This window comes from Gobio gobio (assembly GCF_949357685.1).
Source record: "Gobio gobio genome assembly, chromosome: 2".
Lineage (NCBI taxonomy): Eukaryota > Metazoa > Chordata > Actinopteri > Cypriniformes > Gobionidae > Gobio > Gobio gobio.
The window spans coordinates 67690485-67704506 of NC_137098.1; the positions used below are offsets into that span (position 1 = coordinate 67690485).

The 14022-nt window shown below is 40.0% G+C and overlaps 2 protein-coding genes across 3 annotated transcripts in view; one reads left to right on the forward strand and one right to left on the reverse strand.

The window, feature by feature from the left end:
• Positions 1–14022, forward strand: part of LOC307120608 (histone H3.2) — a gene marked incomplete at its 3' end in the record, with an annotated part of 447270 nt that overhangs the window by 401717 nt on the left and 31531 nt on the right. The window lies entirely within an intron of this gene.
• Positions 1–14022, reverse strand: part of LOC307120113 (Fc receptor-like protein 5) — a 315523-nt gene that overhangs the window by 295289 nt on the left and 6212 nt on the right. For both annotated transcript variants that reach the window (XM_079806982.1, XM_079806984.1), the window contains exon 2: positions 6328–6369. In XM_079806982.1, coding sequence (XP_079663108.1) covers positions 6328–6369 — 42 coding nt within the window. The remainder of the gene's footprint in view (positions 1–6327; positions 6370–14022) is intronic.

Below are 14022 nucleotides of genomic sequence, written 5' to 3' on the forward strand. Positions count from 1 at the left end.
TTGCCGCGGGCTGTGTTTCATGTCCGCGGGTTGAAACGATTGTGCAATTGTGCGGGTTTTGTTGTGAAAACCTGGCAACCCTGGCTCACCTCATCATGAATATTAATTACGTTGCCTGCCGCTTCCAGGAGTGCAGCAGTTCAGCACTGAAAGACCTCGCGCTACACATTTACGGTTTTGCGTCAGATATTTTCTCGTTGACCACCAGCATGGCGAAGAGAAAGTCACAAGTATGGATTCATTTCCAAAGAATGAATGATAATGAAGCAAAATGTAACACGTGAAAAGTTAATAACATGCAAAGGAGGCTGCACTAGCAATTTGACAAAACATTTGCTACAGCACAGAATGCCACAGGGCTTATACCAGATTTATAGTGAAAGGCCTATATATATATATATATATATATATATATATATATATATATATATATATATATATATATATATATATATATATATATATATATATATATATATATATATATATATATATTTGTCAACCGTTGAGTCACCATGGTTTAGGTAAGCGTTTAGGCACAATTAGGCTACCTTTGTAATGCTGAATTGCAATTTATTATTTACAAGTTCACTGAATAACTGAATTACTATTAAATTAATATATAACTAATTAATAAATATAACTAATAAATATAATTTATAACTTGGTTTTATTCAGAGACAGAGAGATAAAATGTAATAAGACAATTTCAGAGGTGTTCATTTGAAAAAAAATGTTTTGCAAGAATGGCTTAATTAATACTGTAATATATGTACAGTACAGGACTTTTTTGACATTGCCAACCTGTAAATACATTTTAGAGCAAGTAATAAACACAAAATGGATTGTTTGAGTTGCGTATTGTGCCTTTTTCCTTTACCACTATTTGTTTAATAATTTTAATGGAACCGGAATCGGAACCGGAATCGTTAGGCGGAACCGGAACCGGAACCGGAACCGGAAAATTTCTCACGATTCCCAACCCTAACATCTGAAAGGAGAACACAAGTGTGCTTAACCATTTTAGCAAGAGTGGGTGTAAGAGTTAGTTTTAATTATCCACAGTCTTTCAGCTTATTTATGTTCACAATGTGTAGTAAAATAAATAGCCTATAAATCATTTAGTTTAGACTGGAGTGAGGTGAACCCAGAACAAAGTTGTTATTAGCTAGCTGATAATTTTATGAAATTGTATATGGCAGAAAATTAGGCTATTTGTTCATTTATTTTAATACTACTTTTTAATATTGACATGATTATATACCAAAACAATTATCTGTAAATAGTGTAAAAATTAGGACCAAAAACAAACATCAAGGTATCAAAATAAGATAAGCAAAAATTACAAACTTTCTTTGAATTTATTTAAAATGTATTGTCAGTATTGCGCTTGCAGATCACATGGGTAGGGTACTTTTTACTATGTGTGTGTGTGTGTGTGTGTGTGTGTATGGATGGATGACCATGTCTGTCAGCCACCACCGAAGACCATTTCTGACCCAGGAAAAACCCTGACATATATATATATATATATACACACACATATATATATGTGTGTGTATATATATATATATATATATATATATATATATATATATATATATATATATATATATATATATATATATATATATATATATACACACACATATATATATATATATATATACACACACACACATATATACATATACATATACATATATATATATATATATATATATATATATATATATATATATATATATATATATATATATATATATATATATATATATATATATATATATATATATAAATATATATATATACATGTATATATATATATGTATATATATCCTTACGCTCATCAAGCCTGCATTTATTTAATCAAAAATACAGAAAAAACAGTAGCCTAATATTGTGAAATATTATTACATTGTGTTCTTTTTAACTTTTTATTAATCAAAGAATCTTTAAAAGAGTATCACAGTTTCCATCATTGACATTAAATCCTCATATTAGAATGATTTCTGAATGATCATGTGACACTGAAGAGTGGAGTAATGATGCTGAAAATACAGCTGTGATCACAGGAATAAATTATATTTTAAATTATTTTAAAATAGAAAACCATTATTTCATATATTTCGCAATATTGCTGTTTTTTATCAAATAAATGCAGGCTCGATGAACATAAGAGACTTATTTCATAATGCTGCATAATATTCAAAAATGGTAATATAATAAAGTCCTTTCACGTCACCATATTTCGCCACACTTCACTTAATAGGCCTGTAGGTGCCGGTGGCACTTGGGTTTTGTTAACTTTGATAGTTTCATGAAATAGTAAACGATGTATCAATATAGGCTACATAAATACAAGTGAATTTAACACTACTTACCATTAATGCGACTTTTGCTGCTGTGGTTTTGTGCAGGGATTTGTTTGTTGTCTGTTAAAATCCATTTTGTCAGTGATGCAATTTATAAAATGAGCCAAATCGCAGGAAATTGTTCCTCAAACGTTAGTTCGTCTGTCCATGTAATTTTCAGCCGATTTATGAATAAGAACAGAAAATTACCGCTTCACATCACCCAATGGAATTTGAACTTGCTTTGCCAGATCACGATTGGTTGGTGTATAGCCTATACATGACAAACGGGCATTGGTGAATTGTGTAATACTTTAAAATAAATAGCTCATATATAGCTTTGTAATTAAATCAACACATTAGCTCTGATTATGGATGAAAAAAAAAATATTGGTTTACTTTTTTCCCGTGAGGCCACACACTCTCTGAAAGGACCATATTTGGCTCGAGAGCCGCTTCCGAACAGTGGAAAATAAGCTGTCAATCAAAACGCACGCAACCCATAGCAACGCGTTAAGGCAACGCCTCAACAGAAATTGTCCGACTTTTGAGCCGTTCGTTACTATTGTATGCATTGTCATGTTATAATAATCACATTTATTTAGTTTTATTGACCACAATATTATCATTGATATTTGTCTGAGAGGGGCACTTTTGATTCATTTTGAAAAAGGGCAGGGGCTCGAGCACCCAAAGCCCCCCCCCTCTGCACGTGCCTGAATGTGATATAAGGTGTGTTCGACATCGGCTGCGGCTGGAATCAACTGATCGGCGAGAGTAGCCGCGTGCAGGCGGGGAGGAGCTGCAAACGGAGACATGAAGTCGGACACTTACTGCTTCCCGCAGTGACGCTCGCGCTGTGTTTGCATACTTTATCAGCTGAAGTGAAATAAATGCAATATTTGGCAATATACAGATGTTTCAGAGACATTATTGTCATGTAATACTTCATGTACTGCTTAATACAGGGTGTGTTTGTACAAGAATAAAGTTCAACATTTAAGCCTACACTATCAATGAAGTGGGGTCTATGTTTTTAATCAGTTATATTTTGATAAACATGACAACATAACATCGCGACTACATGAAAGGAGGTTTTACTGTTATAAAAAACAGATTTGTGCGCATTAGTGGAGCTGAAGGTTTTAGAATAAACACGAAACACACGTGATCGCTGTCATGCGGTGAATCTGGCCAATCGTGGAACGGCTGTGTCGTCATCAGAGCCCCTGCAGCCTCGAGCAGCTGCTCTGGAGAAACTGCACCGGCTGTAATCGCCGGCTGCTCTCGAATCGCTCTCGCGGCACTTTGTTGACATACGTCACTGTCACGTGGCGTCGGCGCTGCCTCAAGTCGGACAAAATTTCTAACCGGCATGCACTGCTTCAAGTCAGCCGCCGATCGGTCTGCGCATCGCTGGGTGAAGTCGAACAAGCCTAGTTTTATCCAGTCTGCATGTCCTTTGTGTTATTGATCTGCCTGTTCTGACCAGTAGATGGCGCTGTTTACAGTCAGGATGCTTTAAAGAGCTGAACTTCTATCTGTCTGTTCTCAAGCTCTTTTCACTTCCAGTCCTTCCAGCCAAACCACTGAAGGAATAAAGCTGAGCATCTTAATGACACTGTGCAGAACTCATTTCTGTTTCATACAGTGGATTATGAGCTCCTGAACTACTTTACAACCTCAGGACTGTTTTGATTGAATAGCAGATTTCTGTAATGTTTTGCAGCCAGAGCCGGATTAAATAAATGGACTACACTAGGCAGGCTGCATTTTTTGGGCCCCCCTCCATCGATGTTATTTATGAATTGAAATCTGAAACTTACCAAAGTTACTAATAAAAGTGAATTCACATTTTAGTCTTTGGTTACAAATTGGTTGTGTTGTATATTAAACAGTCTATCACACTATTTTTTGATATTCATTATTTATACGTCATTACACGGCTCTATTAAATGCTATTAAATTATCCTCATCCATATGGAGTGTCATTGTTAAGGCAGTAGTACCAGTAAATAACCAATAGGTATCAGTAAACTATGTAAACAGAGCAAATAAGTTTATCTTATTTGCTCTGTTTACATTTAATCAACACATTTAATAAAGATTTTCTGCCAAATGCAATAGCTTACAACATTTATAAATGTTGTAATTAACAACAAGGCAAACATGACCCCTTCACATTCATCAAAGACCATTTAGAAACTGTCTAACACTAAATAATAATAAATATAAGGATGGAGGATTTAAACTATGGAAAACTAAAGGTATTCAGACTATTAAAGACTTGTATATGGATGGTATACTTCTTACATTTCAAGAATTGTGTGATAAACACCAGATTCCCTCAAAACATTTTTTTTTTAAATATTCACAGCTTAAAAGTTTTATGTCTTCCAGGTCTACAGATATTAAACATTCCCAAACTGTCATTAATTGAGGAAATAATTTAAAAAAGATGTGAAAAGGGCCAATTGTCAGAATATTATAATGTCTAACTCTAAAGAGTCTGCTGTAGACAAATTAAACGCAAGGAGGAAAGCCATTCAAGAATAAATAGAGGAATTTGAATGGACTGAAGCATGTTTAAAGGCGCAAAAACAAATCATAAACACGCGGCTTAAATTATTACAGTATAAATGGTTGACAAGGATTTAACACCTGAAAAACTCAATCATTTGTCTAACAATATTCCTGATATATATTTTATAAAGGAATTTATAAAGGAACTCTAATTCACTGTCTATGGGAATGTTCTGATATACAGAACTTCTGGAAGGATGTCATAAAATGTTTGTCAGAACGGTTTAATCTTAAAATACCACATTGTGCCAAACGTTGTGTACTGGGAATATATCCTACAGGTTTCTCACAAACAAAGAAACACACTAGACTGGACTTTGGATTGTTACATGCCAGAAGAGCCATTGCTGAACTGGAAGAGCATGGAAGCACCTTCTATAAAACAATGGATAAAAGAACTTTCAGAGTGCATTGGACTGGAAAGGCTGACTTATATCTCCAAGAGTAAAATAAAGGACTTTGTACAATTATGGGAGCCATACATGATTATTATATCATATGTAAAGTAGGGCCATGCCATTATTCTTTTATTGATTTATTTCTTTTTTTACATTTGTTTTTATCTTTTATTATCATTTTGAATTAGATTTTCTTGTAACTTAATGCTGCGTTCCGCGCGAAACGCGCCTTCCGCGCCGCGGGACCTCCAGACGCGCGTAAACGCGCCTTTCCATTGACTTAACATTGAAATCACTCGCGCCAGACGCTCTATTCGCGTTTGGTGTGAACGCAGCATAAAACTTGACACGGAAATGTTGTTTTACTTATTTTCCGCCGCATCTTCCACCGCGTCTTCGGGCCGTGTCTCCGGGCATGGCTCGGCCTCTGGCTCTGCTGACTCGAGCAGGTTCACAGCTGCCCGACAGAAACTTCTATAAAGCCCTCCGCTGTCTCTTCTTTTGTTCCTCTTCATTTTTTTTCTTTTTACGTTTTGCCGGACCCGAAAGAATCTTGAATGTTAGCCTACTCAAAACACCTGCCTGCCAGCTTTGTTGTCCCGCTCTGACCTGATTATAATAAATACAGTCATGGGCTGGCGTTAATGTGACGTAATGTAACAGTCTATGGTTAAGATACACATCGTCACTATTTTTAGGTAATTAATAAATATTGAAATAAACTGTAGATAGGACATTTGTACATTTTAATGTTTTTTTTTTTTTTTTTTGTCCCTCTGTCTGGGCCCCATCCCGCCAATCGGGCCCTAGGCACGTGCCTAGTTTGCCTTTGCGTTAATCCGGCTCTGTTTGCAGCAGAAGGAAATACAGTCAGATGATTCTGAGAAATATGCAAAACATGGAAAGAGACAAATGTGGATCCATGAAGACAAATAAACTACTACAACACATTTAACATTATTAATAATAATCACTGCAGTGATGTACAGTACCTTCATCTTGAGTGAGTCCAGACTGAACGAGGGCCATCAGCACTGAAAGCAGAAGAAACACAGATATGAATCATTTCCATTCATTCAACACAATGTCAATCACACACTGAAACATGTCTAGAGTTTATTCTACATGAACTGAGAGTGTTTTTCTGTTCTGATGCTCATTCATATTGAATCCCAAAGCTGCCAATATTAAAAATAAATAAATACATAAATAAATAAACAAATAAATGTAAAAAAGATTAAATATATATATATATATATATATATATATATATATATAAGCAAAAAAAACTAAAATAAATAATTATTTATACATTTATTTATTTATTGTTTTATTTATTTATACATGTATTCATTTCTATTTTTATTTATTTATACATTTATTTAGTTTTACATTTATTTGTGCGTAGGGTAATGAGGAGTAAAGGGCGTGGTTTACCTCAGACATAGTAATCGAGCTCAGAGTAGGCGAGGGGGAAACGCGGAGGCCACAGTGACACCTTATGGTCGAAATACAACAAGTACAGCTACTGATGTTGATACTGTCTGTGACTTGGATAGGTTTATGGCCAAAATATTAAATCTTACTGTGTGACATGGATAGGCTACTCTTTATTCCGGACATGGCCGTAGAACATCGTCTGGTCTGGATTTGTAAAATGTCCTGGGCTAACAATCATGAACAGCAACATCTTCAGCATATCTGATAACAGGGAATCTGAAATGGAAGCGCTTGATATTTTCCATTAGCGGTCAGAACACGGAAAGCAAGCAGCACATATGTGACCCTGTCTGTGAAAACCCAGCTAAAGTCATTTTTTTGTCATTCGCTGTTTTATACATAAAATCATCCTACATAATGTAAAGAACATTCTGTGAAAATATAACCTTGATATCTTTAATATTGACGGAGTAAGATCATGTCAAAAGTTAGCTGAATTTCGGCCTCAGAAAATCATGATTTTGAGAAATTCCCATTTTAAAATCAAGCTTATTTTTGAAATTGTAAAACATTTTAACCATTATTATTCTGATAATGTGCCATATACCACATTAAAGCTAAGATTCTCCCATTTTCAGTGATATAGGACACATTTATGGGAAAATTCTTAGTTTTGTAAAACAAGTCTATTTATTATGATGTGCATGTCCAAAAAGCGTGAAACATTGAAACGAATGGGGGCACCACAAGAGCTTGATTTACCAAGTCAGTTCACTCTAATGATTTGTAGGCTATAACTTTATTCGTAAAATGAAATCTCAGTAGAAAATGTCATTAACAGGCCTATATATATCCATTAATATATAAAACATCCATTGAAAATCTCACTGTGTAACATTTGGAGTAAATCCAGGACTAGGCCTAATGCCCTAACAAGTTAACAGGTCAGTCTCAAACTTTGTGCAGATAGTTAGTCATAACTGTTAATCTTCACTTGTCTCACAATTCGATTACATTAGGATTCATTAGGATTTTTCCATGGCTCATTGTGCTTAATAACTCTTTTAGCCTATAAAGCACGTCCTGCACTTTATGTTCTCATTCATGCATGTTCTATAGGCTTACAAACCGAAACCAAAACATCAGACGCAAGAGCTTTGCTTCCGAAGGACACACGCAACTTTTTTATATTAATATATAATGCGGGTTCTTTATTTAGCCTACAAAAGACAGTAGGCCTATATTAATCATCATTAATTAAACTATCAGCTGTTCTGTTCCTTGCACTTCACATGCCGCGGCTGCCCTGTCAGAGAGCGAATTCATAAAACCAGCGCATCAGCATCCAAAAAACAAACTATTTAGACACTTAGCAGCCATTAAATGTCTTTAAAATAAGATGGATGTATAGGCAGAAGGTGGAGTTAGGAAACAAATAAACTGTTCCTGAAATGTCGGTGATGACACAAAGAAATCCACACAGAAAACGGAACCCGGCTTAAGTCGCCGTTTTCTTGCCTTTCCCGACACTGATCTGATCCTTGGTCGTGCGGATTGATATTATGGTCTGTTTGCACTTTGTAATTGTAAAAAATACGTTTCTGAACCGAATGATATAAGAATCAGGAGTTGTTTCTGCGTCCAAAGTAAACAAAGAGACGATTCAAATCAATATTTAAGAAGCCCACGTCTGGTATTTTTTGGTGCAAAATAATAAAACGTAGCGTCAATAAAATCATTAATTTCAGTATTTATAATATTATAAATGAAAAATTGAGTACTGTATCTCAAAGCCCTTGGTATAATCTATCATTTACGGCAATAAACACAAATTGCCTGTTTTGGTCATTTTTATGGCTATGACTACTTTGACGCTCTATATCTCCTGTTTAGATTATGTGACTTTAGCCGGGGTTTCACAGACGGGGTCACATATAGGCTACAGTGACGTCGACGCAATGCATTGGAAACAAGACCACAAATTCACTTCACATTCATATTTCCTATTTGTACATGCACAACGTGATTTCACACACAGGTCTGACTCACTTCAGTCAATCACAGACAGGTCTGACTCGCTTCAGCCAATCACAGACAGGTCTGACTCGCTTCAGCCAATCACCTCACCACGCCCCTAGCACAAGCTCACCACACCCCTGGCATGAGCTCACCACGCCCCTGGCACGAGCTCACCACGCCCCTGGCACAACCTCATCACGCCCCTGGCACGAGCTCACCACGCCCCTGGCACGAGCTCACCACGCCCCTGGCACGAGCTCACCACGCCCCTGGCACGAGCTCACCACGCCCCTGGCACGAGCTCACCACGCCCCTGGCACGAGCTCACCACACCCCTGGCACGAGCTCACCACACCCCTGGCACGAGCTCACCACACCCCTGGCACGAGCTCACCACGCCCCTAGCACAAGCTCACCACACCCCTGGCACGAGCTCATCACACCCCTGGCACGAGCTCACCAAGCCCCTAGCATGAGCTCATCACACCCCTGGCACGAGCTCACCAAGCCCCTAGCATGAGCTCACCACACCCCTGGCACGAGCTCATCACACCCCTGGCACGAGCTCACCAAGCCCCTAGCATGAGCTCATCACACCCCTGGCACGAGCTCATCACACCCCTGGCACGAGATCACCACACCCCTGGCACGAGCTCACCACACCCCTGGCACGACCTCACCAAGCCCCTAGCATGAGCTCACCACACCCCTGGCACGAGCTCATCACACCCCTGGCACGAGATCACCACACCCCTGGCACAAGCTCACCACACCCCTGGCACAAGCTCACCACACCCCTGGCACGAGCTCACCACACCCCTGGCACGAGCTCACCACACCCCTGGCACGAGCTCATCACACCCCTGGCATGAGCTCACCACACCCCTGGCACGAGCTCATCACACCCCTGGCATGAGCTCACCACACCCCTGGCACGAGCTCATCACACCCCTGGCACGACCTCACCACACCCCTACGGCTTCACTCCAGTATAAACTGTCATGTTACATGAAGTAGAAACATTATGAATGAAATCTGTAGAAAATGCGGTTAAATAATGCAGTTGTCAGTGCAAATCACGATTTTCACTTGCGATATTCTTGCCGCCCGTCATTTGTACAGATAAGTTTCATAGATGATCGCACTTTCAAACCCTGACATGCAAGTGGTTGCCGCGGTAACGAACAACAATACCGTAACGTGCTGGCGTATATAGTCTAACTTTTATTTGAGGAAATCTGTTTATAATAGGCTATTAGGTATCTGATCTATGTTTAGTGGCATTCAGTATAAGGGTTTGACTGTTCATAGATTAGGTCAGGTGTCTCATTCTCTCTTGCGCTGCTGCTTCGCTAACATCGTCGGCATCGGGAGTTAACGCAGTTTGAGCCAGCGGCTGGAATTGATAAGGCTCCGGGTCTGTGTCTAGAGACAATTCACCCTCCTCCATTTCAGGTGAAGGTGGGGGAGAATGACCGCTCTGTTGCAAAGCTACTGGCGTCACTCCAGTCATTCTCCATCTTTGCGACTCGCGAGTCTGGGAGCTGTCAATCAATCCGTCACTGTGGGTCTCAGGTGCACGCCCTCCGCTCAGTCCCGCACTCAGTTCGTCCCCTCTGTCTCCGCTGGGTTCTGCCCACTTTTCCAGCATTTTTCAAAAATTTGCTAGTGGGCGGAGTTAAGCGCTGAGCTGGGGTTTAGTTATCCTTTAAAGGGTCATAACACACACAGTTTCTGCCAGTCTCATGTTAATCTTGAGTATCTATAGTGGCGCCCTGAAGACCTACACGCAGGTGCGGGGGAGGTGCAGATGGGTACGGGGGTCTCCAGGGCGGGTCAGGCGCCGTGGGCGGAGCAGGAGACCTGGACGGGTCTGGAGCCTTGGGCGGAGCAGGAGACCTTGGGCACCTTGGTGGAACCAGAGCCCCACTGACATGTGTGCCACCCACATGTTTCCCACCCACAGGTACAGAGCCCCCCCAAAAGAAAATTCTTTGGGGTTATTCAGGGGTGGGGTGGAGAGCTTGTGGAATGGGGTGGCCTCGTGGAAGGCTGGAGCGGCCTCGTGGAAGCCTGGAGCGGAATCCAGGAGACACGGAGCAGTCACAGGAGAGTCTGGAGCGGAATCCAGGAAACCCGGAGCGCACACAGGAGAGTCTGGAGTGGAATCCAGGAGACATGGAGCTGTCATAGGAGAGTTTGGAGCGTAATCTAGGAGACACGGAGCGGTCACAGGAGAGTCTGGAGCAGAATCCAGGAGACACGGAGCGGTCACAGGTGAGTCTAGAACGGAATCTAGGAGACACGGAGCGGTCACAGGTGAGTCTGGAGCGGAATCCAGGAGACACGGAGCGGTAGGATCGCTCCCAAAGTCTATCAACCACCGCTCATGTGGATCTGCCGTGGTCATGACCTGAGACGGGGGCTTTACGGCAGCCCTCCTCTTCCGCCTGGGCTTAGGGGCAGGCAGGACCTTCCCGGCAGGCCCACTGGAGGGATATGCGGAGGAAACTGGCTGAGGGTGAACTGACCAGGCAGCAAGCTTTTCTGAGGGGACTGGACGAGGAAGACACGTATTCTTAGGAACCTCTTCTACAATCTCAAACTCGGAACAATTTAGGAACAATATCAGATTGATTGTCTCGACTAGGGAAAGGGAACAGGCAGGTTCCAGGAAACGAATAGTGACCTCGTCCAGGCCCATCAGAAAAAACGCATTAAGCGGTGCATCTGGCCAGTTCACCAGATAAGCAAGCTCAGAGAATTCCTCCACATAAATCTCCAGTGGGCGACCGTTCTGCCTAATCCCCCAGAGGCGATCCTCCGCCGAACTGCCTTCCTCTGGGGACACTGGAGAGAGCAGAAAAATGCCCATCTCGCTGAAGTCCTGTTGCTGTATTGGTCCGTTCTTCTGTTACAGGTCGCCTAGGCAGCAGGAAATCAGGAGGCAGAACTTCCAACAAAGATGGGTATTTAATAAGTACTAGAAACAGAATGACAAACACAGGCAACTTAACATCAACATCAAGAACGGACAAGGAGTGCAGGGAGTGAATACAATATAAAGGAGTGCTAAAGACAACCAGGTGCAGGGAATCCAGCGAGAGTGGGAGAGATAACGAGGAAGTGAGTTCAGGTGTGAGACAGGGAGGATCATGGGAACTGGAGTCTGGGACAGGTGTGGATGTGACACTTACTGTCACGTATCATATGTGGTGTAATCTCTAAATCAGTGTTTCAACGGCCGAAAGACCTCAATATAACTGCTGTAAACTAAACAATGTCATGTAGCATCACATTTACCTCAGGCAGTCATTCAGTCCACAGAATTTTATTCACTAGAGAAATCAACTCTTTCACTAAATAAATGCACTGTATTAGCCGTTATATTCATTATATTCTACTTAAGCTGTTAGTGATGTCTTGATTATTTAATGTATGTTTAAATAAATCTGTCATGAAAATGACACACTGTGTATAAATGATTATATTAAAACAACGAATTGGAGAAAAAACTATTTTATAATTAGATTTAGAAGTTATTGCGAAAACTGCCTAATGTGAAGTTTACATGTTTGCATACTGTGTTATTTGAGTGTTGATTATTATACCTTAAAATAAGTAGCAACTGAATTTAGGCTAATAGTTTGGGCTCTGTTGTTAAAGGTGCTATAAGCAACAAGCTCCACAAACGGCAACAAAAACAATCTTGGGCAGTCTGGACAACGAAACTTAATAAACAGTGCTCCAGCCAATAACCGACAAGAATGATTTGGGGGTGGAGGTTTGGGGTTAGTGTGCATGCACATGAAGGGGGTGTGTAGAAGAGAGAAGCATAAAGAGGGAAGTTCGAATTATATGATTTTGAAATGGCCGACACACAACCAAAGAGACGACGTTCTGATGAACAACTTGCAACGAAAAGGGAAAAGGAGAAGGAACGAGCAAACGGACCGTACGTACCTCGTACCTACCTATATATATATATATATATATATATATATATATAATCATGCATCTTTCACATCACCTAAAAATGTGTGTATAAAGACTCTCACATTCACACGCTACAAGCAAATGTTAACATTAATGTGATGAACGCTTCACACCACTGATTCTTCACTGGGACAGACGTCAGAAGTCAAAACCAAATTAGGTCAAAATGTTTGAGACACACACAGCATCACTTCCTGTTTGACATCATCAACTTCATTGTGACTTTCCAGTGGTTGCAAAACGAATTTGGACACTTGATGTGTTTCACAGATAGTGCAGCTGAAATAAACCAAACGCAGTTCAGTGACAGTGAAAGAGAAGCAGCTGCAAGTGACCTCATGCTTTTGATGGTCAAAGATCATTTTCACACCTATTGCTTTTAGCACCAAGTGTTCTTGGGCCAAAATAATTCATATGTCAACACCAAATGATCTCAGTTCCCTCTAAAAGGACCCAAAAACAAACCATAATCAGATCACATCATTTTAATGTGTCGACTGCTTGAAGTGCTCAAACAAACTAGTGTGAAAAACCTTTAAACCACTTCAGCTCTGCACCCCCTCACCGACCCACCTGTGGGTCCAATATTGCATCATCATAATCATTTGAAAAAATCTATAAGTTGTACAGCACAAAACTAGACATATATTGTATCGTTTGAAAGATTAGAACCTCAACTTTCTTGATATCCCAATCACTTTTGCATTTATATTACATAGAAAAAGATATAAGGTCTGAATTTGACCCCCCGCAATGACCCCCCGCCCCCCCAATCATTTGAATAATATTAAATTTCATATTTATATCACACAATCTCACCAAGAATAGATAAGTCATATATCAAATGAAAGCTCTTACCCTCAAGAATATCACTGTGCAGTTTATTTCACCGATCCAACACTTTACAGTAATGTTATTATCAAAAGAATCACGCAGATGGAAATGACTCCTTTGAACAAACAAACACATGAGTCATATTCCTGTTCGGATCACTAATGCAATGTGGAGCTAATAGCCTCAAACGCTATATCAGCTCGCTCCTTAGGTTGTTTTCTTCAAAATGAGACCGTTTTCAAATGTCTGTGAGCATGCATGGCCAAATGGCACTGTAATATGTCACCGATGTCCAGATCAAAACATGTGATGCAGACAAATACTCTTATTATCCTTAGTTTTGATCGTCTTTGTTAGCCGTGATTTTTGATGACGTCATCACGTATTGCGTCATACGT